Below are 18,795 nucleotides of genomic sequence, written 5' to 3'. Positions count from 1 at the left end.
CCAAAAATATATATACTTTGAGTTGTGATCTAGCCTGAGACGTGTATACACTGGGTCGTGGATTGAATCAAGATAATATATATCGATTTATTTCTGTACATCTAATTATGGACAACTAGTTGTAGGTTACTAACAAGAACAGCTGACTTAATAAACTTAAAATAGTAAAACGTATTAAAAATGTTGTAAATATATTTTGAACATACTTTGATATATATGTATATATTGTTATAGGTTCGTGAATCGACCAGTGGCCAAGTCTTACTTCCCGACGAAGTAAAAATATGTGAAAGTGAGTTATAGTCCCACTTTTAAAATCTAATATTTTTGGGATGAGAATACATGCAGGTTTTATAAATGATTTACAAAATAGACACAAGTACGTGAAACTACATTCTATGGTTGAATTATCGAAATCGAATATGCCCCTTTTTATTAAGTCTGGTAATCTAAGAATTAGGGAACAGACACCCTAATTGATGCGAATCCTAAAGATAGATCTATTGGGCCTAACAAACCCCATCCAAAGTACCGGATGCTTTAGTACTTGTTAATGATGGGGATATTCTTATATATGCATCTTGTTAATGTCGGTTACCAGGTGTTCACCATATGAATGATTTTTATCTCTATGTATGGGATGTATATTGAAATATGAAATCTTGTGGTCTATTGTTACGATTTGATATATATAGGTTAAACCTATAACTCACCAACATTTTTGTTGACGTTTAAAGCATGTTTATTCTCAGGTGAATACTAAGAGCTTCCGATGTTGCATACTAAAATAAGAACAAGATTTGGAGTCCATGTTTGTATGATATTGTGTAAAAACTGCATTCAAGAAACATATGTCGATGTAATATATTTCTATTGTAAACCATTATGTAATGGTCGTGTGTAAACAGTATATTTTAGATTATCATTATTTGATAATCTACGTAATGCTTTTGAAATCTTTATTGATAAAATAAAGGTTATGGTTGTTTTAAAAATGAATGCAGTCTTTGAAAAACGTCTCATATAGAGGTCAAAACCTCGCAACGAAATCAATTAATATGGAACGTTTATAATCAATATGAACGGGACATTTCAGTTGGTCAGAGCCGGTATAACGCCGTCCATGTGTGGCTGGTTAGTCGTAAAGGAGGTTCTCACAGTGTTACCTGTGACGAAGCATTGGCTCTTACTCATTGCGATCCCTTACGAGGGTTGGCAGTAGCCGAGAGGCAGACCCTAAAATCAGTATCTGAGGTACACTCAGTGGTCACGAGGCGGTTAGCATGGAAGGCACTGGGTGGGACGGTGGTTGTCCCCAACTGTATTTCAGTTGGTATTAGAGCACTGTAATGAACCGAACTTTTCCATGTTTATATATATTAATTGAGATTGATATTTATATGACTAAACGTTTCCAACATGTTAAGCAATCAAACTTGTTAAGACTTGATTAAATGAAATAAGTTTCATATAGACAATTGATCACCCATGTTGACCGGCGATTCACGAACGTTACAAAATTGTAAAAACTACATGTTGTGGTATATATATAGACATATATATATGGTTGACATAAGATTATGATGAGTAAGTATCGCACTAAGTATATTAACAATGTGTGATATACATAAGAAATTAGATTACTAAGTTAAGAAACTCGAAATGATATATATAACGATTATCGTTATGATAACGTCTACTAAATACATATGTATCATATTAAGATATTGATACACTATATTTAACATGATAAAATGATATTTAAATATATCATTAAGTGTGTTAACAATGAACTACATATGTAAAAACAAGACTACTAACCCAAGAATTACGAAACGAGACTTATATGTAACGATTATCGTTGTAACGATATTTTAATGTATATATCATATTAAGAGATATTCATACATCATAATATCATGATAATATAATAATTTAACATCTCATTTGATATAATAAACATTGGGTTAACAACATTAATTGAGATCGTTAACTTAAAGGTTTCAAAACAACACTTACATGTAACGACTAACGAAGACTTAACGACTCCATTAGAATGTATATACATGTTGTGTTTTGATATGTATTCTTACACTTTTGAAAGACTTCAAGACACATATCAAAATACTTCTACTTAACAAAAATGCTTACAATTACATCCTCGTTCAGTTTCATCAACAAATTCTACTCGTATGCACCCGTATTCGTACTCGTACCCGTATACGTACAATAATAATATAAGTTCAACTTTTTAGATTAATCTAAGGGCATAACTGTAACTTAATGAGATAAAGTGTACATTGATCAAAAAATGGTGTATGAGAATCACCTCCGTATTTAAAAAGCAAAAATTCTAATTTTAATGCTAAAATGTAATCAAAATCTAAAATTTAAATTAAAACTAACATTATAAAAAAAGGATGTGATTCTTGCACATCACTTTTTGATTCATGTATACTTTTATTTTATAAACTTATAGTTATATTTTTATATTAATCTAGAGAGTTGAATTTTTTTATTATTATAAACATAATTAATGGTGTAATAGGTGATTAGATAGATGGATTATGTGTTAGGATTCCCTCATCTTAACAGGTCAGACCACACGTGTCGTGCACGTGAAAATATATTAGTACGCGATGTATATATACCATCACATTAATCCTCCCCCGTTCACCTCTTTCGTCCCCATTTACAAACCCTAATTTCAATTTCAAGCCTACAAAACCTAAAAAAATACAAGTAATCCATCTAATATCCTTTAATTATCAACCGTAATTTGACGATTCTTTATTCAGTTTCTCCAATTTCATTAACATCTAACCTTGATTTGGCGTATGCGAATTTTACAACGAAAGAATCGTATCGAAGAACGTGATTGAAAGCGATGTCTAACAACCTATGGGTCGGTAGTTTGTCCACAGATGTAACGAAATCAGAGTTGAAGAATTTGTTTGCGAAATACGGCGGTGTTGATAGCGTATCGTGTTATCCTTCAAGGAATTATGCTTTTGTTTATTTGAAGAATGCAGAAGATGCTGTGAAGGCTAGGGATAATCTACAAGGCTTTGTTCTTCATGGAAGCCCGTTGAAGATTGAATTTGCTAAATCGGTTTGTGTTATTTTGTTAGGTTTATTATTTTCAAATCTGGATGTATTGATTTGTATTTGCGTTTTTGTTTTTATTAGTGTTTGGTTGATGTCATTGAAACGGATGACTAATTGCTTATTCAAATTTAACTCCATAAAATCAATCAACAATAAAATTTTATTAGATAAGTCACTGCAATCAAAATCAAATTGCAATATATGATAAGAGGAGGAAGGAAGTTCTTGTAGTTGCAAATTTTGTTCGTCGCGTCACGTTTCAGATATTAAATCTATAGAACGAGACTGTTGTTTAACAAAATATACCCGTACAATTACTTTTCAATATATCAAACAATATTAATTTAAATCAAACAATATTCAAAGAGAATTGTGCAAATTAGTTAATGACGACATTTCATTCCGAGGAGGCAATGAGTTACACGCTCAAACGTAATGTTATTAATACCATTTTTTTTTTCTTTTCAACAACGCCTAAATGGCCCAAGATATGATATTTTTCAAAGGCACAAGAGCGTATTGTATTTGGCCATTTGAGTGTTCGTAAATGATGTACCAAATTAGTAATTTTATTTTCAAAACACAACTATCTTCGTATACGTTTGTGTCATCTTTTTCTTCGGCCATGGATTATACATTGATGGAAGTTTGGTGATCACATTACAAGACCAAATAAAATGATATAACATCGACATTTGTGTAACTAACTAATGTGTATCCGAATACATAAATTTGCCCAATTTGAATGAGGGCAGAAACGGACATGTCTACCATACCGTGACCATAAAACATGTTCAACCGATTCAATGAACAAATACAGTGTTAAACTGATCAATATGATATCAAAGAAGCTCTTTAATTTATCCTGTCTTTCACACATTGATTTACAACTGAATTCTTGTCTTTAATTAGGTCTTTACTGATGTCGGACTACTCTGGTCCAAGCATTTAGTATTCTACTTTTTTGGTGTTGTTACTTCGTGACTAACTTGCTGTATTTTTTTTCTTTTCTAAATATTATTAATTTGTGGCAGGCTAAACCTTGTAATAGCCTCTGGGTTAGTGGTATCAGTACGTGCGTTTCAAGTGAAGAGCTACTCGAAGATTTCTCTAAATTTGGCAAAATCCAGAACTTCACATTTCAATTGGAAAAAAGATGTGCCTACGTCGATTATTTTAGTGTAGAAGATGCTTCAAAGGCTCTTAAAGGTATGCATGGCAAGTTTAAAGGTGGAAGTGTAATTCGTGTGGATTATTCCAGATCTCACTCCAGAAAAGTAAGTTATATATATTGTCATCTATCAAATCTAAATTTTTATATTTATTTAACAAATTTAGACGGTTAAAAGGTAAGTAAACCATATTTTTACCATCTGTAATGTTTTATACAGAATATTCTGCCATTAGAAAGCCAAAAAGGAGATGAACAACTAAGTAACGTTTTGTTTATATCTTATCCTCCTACTATTCATATCGATGAACAAATGTTGCACAATGCTATGATTTTATTTGGCGAGATCGAAAAGATCAAATGTGTCCCATCAAAATACTGTTCGTTTGTTGAATTTAGAAGCGTAGAAGAAGCTCAGCTCGCTAAAGATGGGCTGCAGGGAAGACTTTTTAACGATCCCAGAATTTTAATTTCGTTCTCAATAAACGAGCCATCACTAAACCCATATTTTACTGTACCCACAGGCCCAATGCCCGATGCATCATTCCAACCAGTACAATTGGATTCATTTGGTCAACCATTAGTGCTAAATAGCTTCCATGGGGGTAGCTTTAATTCTATACTCCCCGGTCAAGATTTAGGTTTGGGCGGGTCTTACCCTAATCTTATTACTCCAATAGGTAATCTTAATCAGATGTCTTCTCCTTTGAGTCAGAAACGATTAGATCCGACTACTATTCAAAGGGATCCCAAAAGGTTGAGAACTAATGTTACGTCGCCCTTAAATGGATTGAATGATCAGTTTTTGCTACCCGATCAAACATCTAGAGGCGTTGTTGCAACAAACACAAGATTCACAAACATTGCTCTACCAAATGTTAACTATATTTGGCGAGGGGTTATTGCTAAGGCGGGAAATCATGTTTGTCGTGCACGTTGTGTTCCTGTTGGAGATTGGATTGGATATGAGATGTAAGCGTTTCTTGTTTTTATGTTTGATTATATTTTCTTGACAACATATCACGGATGGTCCCTGTAGTTTGTGTCGTATTACACTCATGGTCCCTGTGCTTTTATTCCTTCGAGGATGGTCTAAATCACCGGCGGTCCCTATAGTGCATTTTTCCGTCAAGGATGGTCCATGTGACCGTCCATGACAAAAAAACACAGGGACCATGAGTGTAATCTGATACAAACTACAAGGACCATCTGTGATATTTTGTCTATATTCTTATCAAAATTAAAGTACCTCAATTTTATTTTGACATTTTGAAATTTTGTCATGTAGCCCCGAAATCGTAAATTGCTCTGCTAGAACAGGATTGGATATGCTGGCTAAACATTACACAGATGCTATCGGTTTCGATATTGTTTACTTTCTACCCGACAGTGAAGAAGATTTCGCGTCATATACTGAATTTTTACAGTTCATGGGTGACCGGGATCGAGCGGGTGTTGTTAAATTTGATGACGGGACAACCTTATTTTTGGTTCCACCATCTGACTTTTTAAGAACAGTTTTAAAAGTTTCTGGTCCGGAACGTCTTTATGGTGTGGTTCTTAAGTTCCCACAAAACGACCCCGACACAACATCCGGTCCCACAATCAGCCAGCCTCAATATGCTGGAAATTTACAAGATCCTGTAACTAGTAATGTCAAACCTGTGTACTCTGTACCACCCGTTACTGCCACATCAGCATCCTCACATGGACTTTCTTTGACACCTGAACTTGTTGCTACTCTTGCGTCTTTAGCCAAAGTCAACTCTAATGGTCAACTAGTGAATGATAGGCAATTTAATGGACAGAGATATGAAGATGATACATCTAATTTGAGTCAACCGTTCATGCAAAAACCAGCTTATTTATCAAATACTGTTAATTCAGTAAATCTTAATCAACATCCCATGCAGGCCGCCCAGCAATACCCGCCCGATTATTTGCAGACGGATAGTCCGTCTGGGTTTCATGCTGGATCTTATGGTGTTCAATCTGCAAAACAGGTATATGGTACTAATGTTAATGAACAACAAAGTATTGTGAACTCTGGTATGGATATATCTGAACAGATGCAGCAAGTTCAATCGGCGTTAATGGGAGCAAATCAGCAGACGTCGGAGTTAGATGCCAATAAGAATGAGCGGTATCAATCGACGCTACAATTTGCAGCTAACCTGTTGCTTCAGATACAGAAGCGTTCGGGGACGGAAACGGATGGGAACCGCTAATGTGGTTTCTTTCGTCAAGGTATTACTGACCCCATCTTTCTGCTACGTATATATATATCTGTGAATGAATTAGTTTAGACTTGTTTAGATATGCATGTGCATGGATGAAAATTCTCATTGTGACCCCAACCTCTACGTCCTGTTTGGGAATTTAAAGATATTAGTGCCTAAAAAGTTATAACATATTTGATAACATGTTAAATACTAAAGGATAAATATAAACTACATCCATATAAGTTCACACTCAAATTAGAAGAAGTCTAAATTTTCTATGGAAAACATAATATAGATATGCACAATGTACACACACCAGGCATTGATTTTTGTAGCTTTTCCAACCTTGACTTTCTTGTTGACCATGGTAATCTTAGTATTTTCTGTCCGATTTATAAGTTTGTGTGTCTAAACTAAGTTGGTCATTGTAGCGTTTAGATACTTGTTATAGTTCTCATGTGAGTCATGCTTGGATAAATGGTAGAAAGCAGAGTTAAAAGTTAAGCCAGTACTCTAAATGGTAAAAAATCACTAATATATTAATTAAAGTTGCTCATTAGAATGGGTTGAAGTTGATTATAGAAATCTTAATTATCGAGTAAATAATAGGCGTAGGCGTAGGTGTGTGTTAAAAAGTGAAGCTATTGCCTTCTTTCAATTTTTTTTTGCCATAGTTAAACAATTCTTTTGACGTGCTAGATTTCTTCAGGTTTACCGATATTTCCCTTAAATTTCTTTCTGATATGCTGTTAATGCTAATCTCGATATCATATGCTCTCTATACTAATCTGCTACTAGTCTATTAGATATAAATGCATCATGTATGTCTTGTTTTTTGTTTAGCTTCTAGTACATATATTATGCATATTGTCATCTTGCATAGTGTTGCTTCCAATAGCGCTCTCAAAGCTGGTATTTTTTTCGCTTATCTTTTCTGAATTTTTTTACTTTTAGCTATAGATATACGTACAAGTTGTAATTTTGTTATAATATTCATATATATATATCCCTTCCACGTATGTAGACATTATTATGTTAATACGGAGTATAAATTATAAATTATAATTATATTATGGATCTAGGATATGGGATAATTTTAATGCTTTATTGTTCAAATGGGAGTTAAACATAGGTCGTATATTAGATCAATGAACCCTAAAAACTTTGGGAAAACTCGGAACTGAACCTCATACATGGTTAGGCTAATAATTTACACCCAAAATCTTCCGTCAGTTGATGTTTGCCCTTGTTTTTGTAACCTTTGCTCGTCGTAAGCAGAGTGCAAGTAAAATAAAGAAATCGTTAACTTGTTACAAAATAAATATTTTCACGATTAAAGGGTTCAAAACAGTCTACATGATACATTTTTACAAGCTCATTTGAGGGTTGAAAATGGTCAACGTGATTTCACCATAGTTTTTGAATGGAAACATTTCACGTGATGCATCTCTTTACCAAAGTTTTTGAATGGAAACATGAATTCATTAAACAACTCTAGTTAATTAGATCACGTGTTCTTAATTTTCTTTTTGTCTCGATCACTTGATCTAATTCAATTAAGCAAACTGATACAACGGTGCCTTTTTCTCGATACTTTACAAGATCTCATAAACTACCCTCCAAACCTGGTGGTTTTCCATAAAGTACCACAGTATGTTTTAAATAACCAGTAAATATGGGTCAAAAGCTTTCTGACTACATTACAATTTTTTACCCATTTATGGTAACTTTGCGTATACGACTGTTCAATCACAATTGTTTATATTGCTAGTTTTGAATACTATTTCTCGATTCATTATTTTAACACGTACATACAAAAAGTTGTGTAAGCATCACCTCTATTGCCGTTGGCATCCAGGAACAATGATTAGAATAATAGGCCGGATAATTACGTTTATCGTTCATATTTATAACTCTAAATCATCGTAATATATTAGAAAATATATATTTATTTATGTAATCATTAAATTATGGGGGATGATTCTAACACACTATTTTTTGATTCTCACACACCTATTTTAACCTTTTACTCTTCTAATAATACCCCATTTCTTTAAATTGGTGTGTGAGGATCAAAAAAGTGTGTGTTAGAATCATCTCCCTTAAATTATAATATATATATACCATAATATAATAATTGGGATAATAATTAAATATTTAATTAAATATTTATCTGATTAAAAGTTCAATATAGTTCTATTTCATAACTATATTATTTGAAATACAAAATCATCACCAGTTCACCACTACAAAATCTTCGTCAGTAATTTTATACTCCCTCCGTCTCATATTTATTGTCACCAGACAAAAAACACTCAATTTTAGGAAATTCCACTAACTTTATTTCTCCACCAATGAAATTTCTTCTCTCTCCAGATCCACCAATGAAATATCTTCTTTCTTTTCTATTTATGGAAGTGGACAATTAATTTGGGACATCCCAAAATGGAATAGTGGACAATAATATAGGGACGGATGGAGTATAATTAATTATTAATTTTTTGCCGGAAATAATGAATACTTTATAACAATATCTTTCATTGCATGATGAAAAAGACGAACAAGAGTACAACCTAAACCACTACATGACTTGATAGCAGTAAACGAGCCCTCAACAAAAGCCGAGCTAGAGCTAAGACGGAGTGGACAAATACGGGACAATCTTAAATCGAGCCAATGGATCATCCCCAAAAACAGGAAACAAAACATCATAATCAACTAACCTAAACAACAAATACATCACAACCAAATAACACTAAACAATCGAAATACAAGCAATAAAACAGAAAATGAACCACGAAGCAAGTAACAACCAAACTAACTGGCAACCAACTTTCCTTTCCGACTCTTAATGATCAAATTAACAACCTTACCATCAACCGTTGTATGATTCACTTTCTTCCCGAAAAATAAGTATACTTATACAATAAGACGTTAGCCGATACATTAGATTTACCATTCGTCGTGATGCTAGTAAATTACTTTTTATTTATTTATTCATATTTAACGTGTCAATCTATTCTAATATTGGATACTTGGACCGTTCGATAATAAGTGTTATGTTTTAGCTTTTCAAAGTCTTTATTTTCTGACTTTGTCTTTGAATAATTTATTTGTATTATATAATATTTGATGAAAATTATATGAGTGAATTGAGTTTTAAAAGTACTTCTTATTGGTATGAGTTTCATCAACTATTGTATAACACAATTGAAGATATTCGAGGTCAAAGTTGAAAAGAAAATATATTTTAAAAAGTCAAAACAGAACAGTTATTATAGAACGGAGTGAGTAATTTGAAAAAACTATGTCATCCCAAATCTATGCTATATAATTAATTAGTAATCGGTATAAATAAACATTAATTTATGAATTTTTTAAATTGCATATTATATTATTTATATTTAATTTATTTAGTTGAATTAATATATATGAAATATAAATATGAACTTCTTGAACTATGTATATATTATGTAATTTATTAATTCTTATATACTAAAAATCTCCAATTCGTGTCGTTTGATTACTGGATACGCATCACTCTTTTTTTGCTATAGTGACTCCGAAATAACTGATTCATTTTGACTTTTGAAAGTTTTTTTTTTCAACTTTGAATTTAAATATATTATTTGTATTATTTGATAATATACTTAATGAAAATATACAAATGAAAACACGTTTAAAAATAATCAGTTCATTCATTTAAATTTTATTAAACCTAAAAAAATTAATGTGGAAATTGAGTAAGCAAGACATTAAAAAGTCTGACAATTATTTTGAGTCGCATAGAGTATAACATGTTATTTTGAGACAGATGAAGTATATTGATAAGGGTTTTGCCAGTATGAAAACAACAAAAAGAATACCTCATCTCAATCCGGCACATGCGTAGTTTGGTAGTATGTATACTATTAATGAAATTTTGGCATTATAGAATGTCATACATTAGAGGTAGTATAGTGGATCTCCCTAACGTGTCAAACTCTGACCTTAAATATGATCCTCGCCTAAAATTAGTCAACCTTAACTACATTAGATTTACCATTCGTCGATACAAGTATATTATTGTTTTTAATCCATATTTAACGTGTCATGTCTATTCTATTATCAATAATTTGAAAGAATATGTCATCCGAAATCTATAATCTATCATCTATAATTTGAAAGAATATGTCATCCGAAATCTATAACCTATGATCTATAATACTTTTCATTCTTTGGGTAACTTTCGCTAAATTTGTTTAAGAAACTCCACCCGTTTCAAATCTATCGTCTCTAAACAAAAAACACACGAATGTCATTGTTACATTATACTGTTTGTTTACTTTCTAATTTATCCATTACTTTTTACTCAAGCTTTTTTCTTACATGCATACTTTAAAAATAAAATAAAATAGAACTTTACCTCTCTATCTTTATCTATTTATGGAAGTAGCATATCAATTTGAGATATCAATTATTTATTTATTTTTTTTTTAAAACAACAAATCCGCGCGCACCCTACATAATTTTATACGAATAATGTTATAAACATGACTCGAATTCATGACCTCAAGATCATAAGGCTCCTCGATAGTGCTAAGCCAAATAATTGAGAGTAATAATTAAGAATAAATTTAGGAGTTTAATACGGAGTTATATATATTACTCTCTCCTTAAAAATTAGTCTCATTTTAGTGTTTGAAAGTTTTTTTTTCTTTAAATTGACTTTAAATATTTTTGTTTGTGTTACAATATTTGATGAAAATAATATGAATGGATTGAATATAAATGTGTTTTTATCGGTATAACTTTCATCAAGTAATATATGTATATATAATAACACAAAAAATATTTAAAGTTAATGGTGAAAAGAGAAGATTTTTAAAAGTTAGAATGAGAAAATAATTGCGACGTTCAGGCTAGTTGCAACTTGTGAGTGGATAATTATTTTGAAAGAATATAAGATTTGATGTATAAAATAAAAATTTACGGACGCGATGTATGATAACGATCCGCTACAGGTTGTAATTACTTTTTAGAAGTGGTGCTCGTTTTCTTAAGGAGAACTTTATTTGGATTTAGTCCATGTGACCGTTAATTTTAGCCCAATAAAATAGTGACCCACCAAAAGACGTGACGACTAAAATTATGAAAAAGAATTGAAATACCTGAACCTAATTCATCCCAAACTCTAATTCTGCAACGGGAAGAACCGAAGACCGTATCAGACCGAACCGATTTCGAACCGAACCGAGCTTTTTCGGTCCGGTCCTTTGTCCATAATTTTACAGATTTTCGGTCTTCGGTCCGGACCGAACCGGACCAAAACCGAAAAAAAAACACTAAAAATACCCGAACCGTACCGTACCGAACCGAACCGATAATATTTGGTCCGGTCCTCGGTCTATGTTTTTGTTTCAAAATTGGGATTCGGGACGGAACCGAACCGAACAAGTTTGGTCCAGAACCGTACCACGCACACCCATTGTATGTTAGATCTTAGTCTTTTAGATGTATATTCTGGTGACCGGTTTTAAGCCATTGCATTGCATTGCATTGTTGTTTATTTATAATCATGTCAAAAATTGCACGATGTAAGTAGTTAACTTGGTTATGCTATTATCAAAAATTGTAGGGCAAATGAGGGAGGAAGAAACTCGAAATGGGCTCGGATGTAGAAGATGATCTACTTTAGAGGTGTTAGCTAGCTTTTTGGTTTCCGGTTTCGTACTTTCTTTGATCCGTGTATACTCTTAGCTTTGAATTTGTTAAACTTGTTGAAGTTGAAAAAACTAGTTTACCTTTTCTGTTGTTTTTTTTGCTTGTTGAATAGATTTTGTTTGTCATTAGTAAATAGCTTTTTTTCTTTTTCTTTTTTATTACCTACTTATAAAAGATTACACGACCCAATTAACGTAGTAAAAAACATTCCAAATTACTCCGTAGTAATAAGTACTACTCCTTCCGTCCCAAATTTATTGTCTTCAGACAAAAAACACACATTTTAAGAAAAAGTATACCTTTACTTTTCAGTTTCACCATTTACTTTTTATTCATCTTTTTGTCCTACATGAATAAAGTAGGGGCACAAAAGTTTTTTATCACATTATTCTTTTTCATTTATGAAAGTGGACAATTAATTTGAGAAATCCCAAAATAGAATACTAGACCATAAATTTGAGACGGAGGGAGTAAATGTTATTCACCGAAGGACTTATATATTAGAGAGTCCAGCTCATCTAGTTCAACTCAATGACTTAGATAACCGACTGACTATATGACATTTGGATTGGATCTATAGTGTAAAAAACACACAGATTAAACCTTTCATTCACATCAAGAAAAGTCTTTCAATCACAAGAAGTCAACATTGCACTAAACAAAGATTCACAATCACAAAATTATGAACCAGAACAGTTGAGTCATACAGTAAAGTCTCACAAACAAGTTTAAAAAATTTGAACTTCTTAAATCACTCACAGTAGCTTACAATACAAAGAAAGATTAAAACCTTAGAACAAACGAACGAGAGAAAAAATCACATATACAGATGTGATGGATTAAATAAAAAAAGAATAAGAAAAATAAATATATAATATAACTTAATTGCATCAAGGTCCCTGAAGTTAAAAGTCAGCTTATGCACACATGACTCTTTTTTTCAACTTTTACCACCAAACTCCAATTATCAACAAATAGCAATTTTAGTCCATGTACATTCTTAACCCAGAAATAAATATAAAATAACAAGAAATGTTTAGATTAAAAGTTATATAATTCAATATCCCCCTTAATCTAAACATGAAAAGATTAAACAATGTCAATTTTTTACACAACAAATCATGTTGTGTTTTAGGAAGAGCCTTACTAAATATAGCTGATATATTATCACTAAATGCTATATCAACAGTTTCAATAACACCAACCCAATTTTTTCTCTTACAAAATGAAGATCAAGTTCAAAATGTTTAGTTTTTTCATGGAAAATAGGATTCTTAGCAATTTGTAAAGTTGATTTATTATCACAATAAACTTTGACAGGAATTTTAGTACTTATTTTCAAATCATTCAAAACCTTTAATATCCAAATAGTTTTACAAGTGACAGATGTTAGAGCTTTATACTCAGCCTCTGCTGAAGATCTTGAAATAGTGGATTGTTTCTTGCTCTTCCATGAGACTAATGAATCACCAAGAAATACACAAAAACCAGTTACTAACCTTCTTGATGATGTACACTTAGCATAATCTAAATCCACATAAACAGATAACACGAAATTGTAACTTCTCTTTATAAAAATACCTTTACCTGGTGAATTACCTGGAAGCCTCAAGGTATGATTTAGGTTCATGTCCTTTATTTAAACTGGTTATGTAACACCCCAGCTTAACATGACCACAATATTGTCCGCTTTGCCCGCATGCGCACGGATTTTTCTTGGCGACCACACACGAGAAGCACTTTCCCAGGAGGTCACCCATCCTGGTAGTGCTCTCGCCCGAGCACGCTTAACTGCAGCGTACTCACACATCTGCTCTGCCTGTGGTCCCAAAACGCGTTGTGTCATTTAAGCGTGAGTATTACCTTATAATCCCATGATCACTCATGTCCGTGGGCGATGTGGGATTTTCCTAGGGTGTTACATTCACCCCCCCCCCCTTCAGGGACTCATCGTCCTCGATGAGGTTTGCCCCACCACCCTCAACATCACATGAGGTCATTACAACCGTGATATTACATGACTCTGTCATTCTATTTAACCTCTGAACATATCAAGAAAATATATTCTTGATAGTTCTATCCTCCGTGATTCTGGTAAATTACCAAATCAAATCATGCCATTACCTTTCCTTTCTGCTTAGAACATTAGGTTCATTCGAAACTTCATATCTACGAATTCTGGACCATTACTTGCTTGATTTAAAGTCGAGAAGAGAAAACAAGGTGAAAACGGATACTATGACGATGAACAGCGAATGTTTCTGCATCATCACCAGCTATTGATCCGTATTATTTGACCATGTATAGAAGAACAAGTTGAAGATCTTCTTGGATAAAAAGCACGAGTCTTCGAAAAATAGGTCAGAATATAAAAGACAACTGTGACGACCCGAAAATTTCCGACCAAATTTAAACTTAACCTTTATATGTTTCCGACACGATAAGTAGAATTTGTAATGTTGAATCTCAAAAAGTTTGGAACTACATTCATGTAATCAATTATCCTTTGACCGTGTTCGACGATTCACGAACAATTATGTGTATATAGATATGTATATATAATATATAATATTAACTGAAAACATTAACAAAGTATTAGATATATGATACTTTACATGAACGTATTTGTTTCGATATATTTATTGACAGAATTAAGAGATAATATCAAATGATTGAATTATCAGATACATTATGATATGATTACGGGCCTATGTTATGAGGTCCACTGTGATTTAAGAAATCTATTCTTTTTGATAACATTCGGAAAATGGTAAAGTGATTTATAAATAAGAACAAATGTGTCAATTAACGGGAACTAGATAAGGGTTAGTGGAAATTCCTGTTTAATTTCCAAGGCATGTTTTATAATATTTTCCTCGTGACCTTGATAAGATAACTATGTTAACTTTCATTTTATTTAATATGAAAATAAGAACGTGGAGTGTAAATAACTTAGATGTTGGATATCGACAAGTTAAGTAACTCGACATTTTTCATTAAGATGATTTCATACGTTTATTTAACCTTTGGACTTTATCCCATGCTTCACCAACAGACTGTAATTTAAAAACTTGAAACCTATTATGAATATATATAATTCTACTTTTCTAAAATGTTTTATGATATAACGATTTCCATTATTTTAACCTTTTAACAAAATGATTATTAAATATATTTAGTTTTGAAAAACAAAATTATCATATTTATTTGATTTAGTTTCAAAAGTACAAAAAAACGTTTTCAGTTTAAAAAGAACTTTATTATTAAAACGTATATATCTTTTATAAATATCTAGAACCACTTTTGACAACTCATTACTTAACCAGTATGATAAAGATAACGATATTTATATATTTTTATACTTTTACTATACTTTAACTTTACATTTACTTTACTTTTACTTTACTTTAACTTTAATAATTTACTTTAATAATTCATACTTTAATAATTCATACTTTAATAATTCACTTTAATAATTCACTTTAATAATTCATACTTTAATAATTCACTTTAATAATTCAAAAATCTATTATAAATAGAATTCAATATGTTTCATTATTTCATAGAAACTTGAAAATATATTTCTCTAAACTCTCTCAATCGATATATATATATATATATATATATATATATATATATATATATATATATATATATATATATATATATATATATATATATATATATATATATTTGCTCTTTATTATTTCAAGATATTATTAGTATACATAAAATATTACGACGGAGTGCTGTCCGAGTGATTTCAAAATAGTTTTTTTGAATGAGTCGAAGTTAAGGAAATTATGGGTTATAGCTATGGAGGTGATGGGTATGGTTCATTGGTATGCTCGTGAGGTCAATCTAGTGTTTATCATCTCCGTTGCGTCTACGTACTTTCTTGCAATATTGAATCTCAATATTGATACGTTCGTGAATCCGAGGCCAACCTTGCACTTGTTAAATGACGTTATATGTATTTTTACTACGAAATACAATATTGTGAGTTTCATTTGCTCCCTTTTATATATATTTTTGGGACTGAGAATACATGCGCTGTTTTTATAAATGTTTTACGAAATAGGCACAAGTACTAAAACTAATTCTACGTGGGTTTAAACCAGAAATATACCCTTAGCTTGGTAACATTAAACTACTTGTCTAAGTACGGTAGACGCGAATCCTAAAGATAGATCTATTGGGCCTGACAAACCCCATCCTGACTATGGGATGCTTTAGTACTTCGAGGTTATTTTAAACACACCTGATCTGGTGTACTTCAGAGGGTAAAACATGAACGTTAAGGCTTGTTACCGGGTGCCTACAACTTATAGAATACTTTTATACACTTGCGAGTGTACATATATTTATAAACGGAAATCTTGTGGTCTATTAGTATATTGAAATGATTGTTATGATAAACCTATGAACTCACCAACCTTTTGGTTGACACTTTAAAGCATGTTTATTCTCAGGTATTAAAGAAATCTTCCGCTGTGCATTAGCTCATTTTAAGGATATTACTTGGAGTCATTCATGGCATATTTTGAAAGACGTTGCATTCGAGTCATTGAGTTCATCAAGATTATTATTAAGCCAATTATAGTTGGATGTATTATGAAATGGTGTGCATGCCGTCAACTTTCGTTGTAAAGAAAGTTTGTCTTTTAAAAACGAATGCAATGTTTGTAAAATGTATCATATAGAGGTCAAATACCTTGCGATGTAATCAACTATTGTGAATCGTTTATAATGTATATGAACGGGTCCTTTCAGTTGGTATCAGAGCGGTGGTCTTAGCGAACCAGGTCTTGCATTAGTGTGTCTAACTGATAGTTGTTAAGATGCATTAGTGAGTCTGGACTTCGACCGTGTCTGCATGTCAAAAGTTTTGCTTATCATTTTTAGTCAGAAATCATCTACTTACCATCCTTAGGAAATTACCTGCTTATCATTCTTAAGTCTAGACGCGTTTTCCTACATTTATTGCATAATAGTGTATAGACGAATTCTTATCTTAGCATATCTGTTACTGTGAACTTTGACTGACATCTTTCAAAGATTCCTCCGTAATTTATGGGATTTTGGTATTATATATACATATGTAAATTATATATTGAAGAATACCAAATCTAAATTCTACAATCTATTTCATACCAAAAAAATTCTTTCCCTGATCATACAAGATGGATCCCTCAACCAGTTCGAGTTCCTCGAATTCCGACAGCTATGCCGATATGGATTTCCACATGAGCTTCGAAAGCAGCGTGACCGGAATGAATCAACCAATTAGCCATCATCTATTCTGGATGAATTGGGGATGGGTTCGTAATCTACTTAACCATTGGAGACAAGAAGAAGGCGATCCCTTTCATCCACCACATTGCCCTCTTGGCAATGAACCTGAAGCACTTACCGGCGAACCTGTCCGAAACAGCATTTTCTCTCTCATTTTCAGAGTATCTCTTCATGATTATATACTACACCAAATTCTAGATCTTATTTATCCGCTCGTCCGAACCGACAATCACCCCAGTGTAATAGAAGAAGTCAACGAGCTTCGCGCTCGGGTAGTGGCTTTGGAGAATATGGTGCAAAGGTTACAAACACCAGCAGCAGCACCAACAACATAACCAGTACCACCAGCAACAACATCAACAGTACCATTACCACCACCAACAACAACCGCATCGCAAACCTCAACTTTACAATCTGTCTCATGAGCATCGACGTCATACGCCCTGTAGATACTAAGGAATACCACAACGATGAAGTATTGATTCATAACTTCATTGGGAAAACATTCTATGACGATTATGTAATTTCTAAAGTTTATAAATTATCTATCCTAGCCTTAACCATAAATTAAGTGAGTTTAATTTAATATTAACTCATTAAATCAATATTACATCTGAAGAAATATACACATATATTTCCATAAAGACTGTAATAAAATTCTTTTGTACAAAATATTAATTGTGACAAATTTTTTTAACGGGTAGGTAATACCCGAGAGATATATAAATTCACAATTAATATGTTACATTCTTCGAATCCGATTCAGCAAATCATCCATTATACTCCCTACTTTCACAACAATATACATTCTTTTATAGAAATCAAAACAACCATACTCATTCAAAAATCTAATTACATATTCTGATTTTGAAATCGCCGAATTCAATTCAAGTTATAACCGGTATCATCACTCTTAGATTCTTACATCTTTCAAAGCTATACTTTAACTTCAAAACTGTGTTAGAACATCGTATGTATATTAACCATTATAATCTGTGTTCAAGCCCTTCGAAATACCCGAAGACACTTCAAATAATGAACAATCGAGATGATGATCCAACCACATGTTATCCACAGTTACGTACCTGAAAACTCTTAAAACCAAAGTCATAATTTAACATGTATCCATGTCAGACCTTTTGGCATTTACTAGCTAAAATAACTTTTCAATCCCTTCTAAAAATAGACGGTTTTGTCACAGCTCCAGCAAACCAGCTTCAATTGTTCATTCGAATAAGCCTTATTATAATGATTACCCCTTCATCATTATTACCGGGGAACCTTTCATATCTCGCC

The 18,795-nt window shown here is 32.2% G+C and overlaps 1 protein-coding gene across 1 annotated transcript; it reads left to right on the top strand.

Moving 5' to 3' along the window:
* Positions 1-2,695: 2,695 nt before the first annotated feature.
* Positions 2,696-12,330, top strand: LOC139843346 (flowering time control protein FPA-like). The gene is made up of 5 exons (XM_071833424.1): positions 2,696-3,112; positions 4,143-4,385; positions 4,500-5,251; positions 5,568-6,526; positions 12,119-12,330. Exons 1-4 carry the CDS (start codon positions 2,888-2,890, stop codon positions 6,505-6,507), a joined length of 2,160 nt encoding a protein of 719 aa, XP_071689525.1. The 5' UTR covers positions 2,696-2,887; the 3' UTR covers positions 6,508-6,526; positions 12,119-12,330.
* Positions 12,331-18,795: the final 6,465 nt, after the last annotated feature.

This window comes from Rutidosis leptorrhynchoides, chromosome 4, assembly GCF_046630445.1.
Source record: "Rutidosis leptorrhynchoides isolate AG116_Rl617_1_P2 chromosome 4, CSIRO_AGI_Rlap_v1, whole genome shotgun sequence".
Classification (NCBI taxonomy): Eukaryota; Viridiplantae; Streptophyta; class Magnoliopsida; order Asterales; family Asteraceae; genus Rutidosis; species Rutidosis leptorrhynchoides.
The sequence above is the reverse complement of the archived record's forward strand: the minus strand, read 5'-3'. Positions and strand labels throughout refer to the sequence as shown.